Source organism: Trichechus manatus, unplaced genomic scaffold (genome assembly GCF_000243295.1).
Source record: "Trichechus manatus latirostris isolate Lorelei unplaced genomic scaffold, TriManLat1.0 scaffold00095, whole genome shotgun sequence".
In the NCBI taxonomy this organism is placed as follows: Eukaryota; Metazoa; Chordata; class Mammalia; order Sirenia; family Trichechidae; genus Trichechus; species Trichechus manatus.
The window spans coordinates 291892-294095 of NW_004444031.1; the positions used below are offsets into that span (position 1 = coordinate 291892).

The 2204-nt window shown below is 30.9% G+C and overlaps 1 protein-coding gene across 1 annotated transcript in view; it reads right to left on the bottom strand.

Annotated features, from left to right (window-relative positions):
- Window positions 1–2204, bottom strand: part of CFH (complement factor H) — a 253742-nt gene that overhangs the window by 202740 nt on the left and 48798 nt on the right. Inside the window, 1 exon segment of the mRNA XM_023737009.1 lies at window positions 2079–2204. Within this exon segment, the coding sequence (XP_023592777.1) occupies window positions 2079–2204 (126 nt within the window).

Sequence of the window (2204 nt, forward strand, 5' to 3'; positions counted from 1 at the left end):
AATAAATCTAATTTCAAATTTTAAGCAAGATTAATAATATTAATCAAATCACCAAATATTAAAAGAACATTTCTAAAGTTTAAGTAAGTAATAAACATGTTATCTATAAAAAACATAATGCATAATAATTATGAAATTTTCGTAAGCAAAAATGCATAATAGAAAACAACTAGCAGACATTCATAAAGACCACATGTCATGGACTGAATTATGACCCCCAAAATATGTGTCAAGTTGGCTAGGCCATAATAACCAGTACTGTGTGGTTGCCCTCCATTTCGTGATCTGATGTAATTATCCTGTGTGTGGTAAATCCTAGCCTCTATGCCTATGGCTATGATCCTGTTTGGGAATGAGCTGTCCATTATGTTAACGTACAGGATTAAACTGTATCTGAGTCAATCTCTTTTGAGATATTAAAGAGAGAAGTGAGAAGAGAGGAGAGGGACCCAGTACCACCAAGAAACAAGAGCCAGGAGTGGAGTGAGTCCTTCAGACTAGGATTCTTGCACTGAGAAGCTCCTAGAACAGGGAAAGATTGATGACTTCCCCTTAGACCAAGAAAGAGAGAAAGCCTTCCCCTGGAGCTAGTGCCCTAATTTCAGACTTGCAACCTCCTAAACTGAGAGAGAATAAATCTCTGCTTGTTAAAGACATTCACTTGTGGTATTTCTGTTATAGCAGCACTAGGTAACTAAGACATCTAAATAAAATTTTAAATATATAATATTAATCAGTAGGAAGGCTCAATATCATAAAGATACTTGTTTTCCATAAATTGATCTGGAGGTCTAAGATAATTCCATATAATCTATATAAAGTTTTAGAAGGAACTTAATAAACTGAATTAAAATGCATATGTCAGATTAAAGCCACAAGAAAAAATAAGAAAATGATGAAGAAAAAATATTAGGGCGAAAAGTTTTGAATACGTGTCCAGCCTTATTTAAATTTACAGCAATTAAAACAATATAGTAACACTGGAACACTGGTGAAAAATGTATTTACTTATGCCAGAGACTACAGAGCTCATATTAATAGCCAATATATAATTTATAATACATGGGAAAGGTACAATTACAGATTACTGAGGAAAATTTGAGTTTTTCATATTTTTTTAACAAAAATTAATTATTACCATGCATAAAAATCAACCCCAAAATAGACTGAATATATAAACAGGAGAGGTGAAATATTAAAACTTTTAAAAACAACATGCAGCATTATCTATGTCCTTGATGTAGAGAAATGTTCTGGAAGTAAGACACAAAAGCATTAATCATGAAAAAAAGAATAACATTGAATGTAGTAAAAGAATAGAAACAGAACAGGAGAAATTGCTTGCAATACTTATAAGTGAAAGAGAATTAATATTCAGAATAGACAATTCCAACAAATCAAGACCAAAAAACCCCTAAAAAGGTAAAGAAAAACATCAATGCATTTCATATATAAATAAATTGCCAATAAAATTGAGTATATGCTCAACTAAATTAATAAAAGAAATGTTTGTTAAGACTTTAATGCTATAACATTTTACAACCACTCATTTTGTAAATATCAGTATGTAACCTCAATCATTAACAAGGATGTACAGCAACAAGGAACTGTTGATATAAATGTATACTGATACAACCATTATGGAAAATAGTTAGGAATCACCTTCTTAGTGGAATATACATAATGTCCTAAAAAATCCATTCCTAGCTATATATCCTAGAGAAACAGACATATAGCAGAAATATATGTTGAATTACTGCTTGAATATATGGATGATATTTTGGCTAGAATTTTACAATCATTCTGAGTAAACCAATTTAGTGATTTCAGTGTAAATATTAAATGTGACTCACTTTTACCAACAAGTAATAAATTCAAAATTATTTTAATGTATTCTTAACTAAAATCTACAAATAGCCTCATTTATTTTGCTAAATATTTATCAAGAGATTTGTATACACACTTATACAAACTTGGATCAAAAATTAAAGTTTCCATTGGGAAAAGAGAAGTTGATACGTGCATTTTGTCATGGTTAATATACACCAGCCTTATAAAATTTCTAGGATCTTACTTACTGACACGGATGCATTTGGGAGGAGGGGACCAGTCATACTCTGTACATGTAATTGTGCTTTGTCCATTTGGAAGACTGTAGCCAGAATTGCACTGAACATCTACAGATTGATGCTCTAAATGATGAC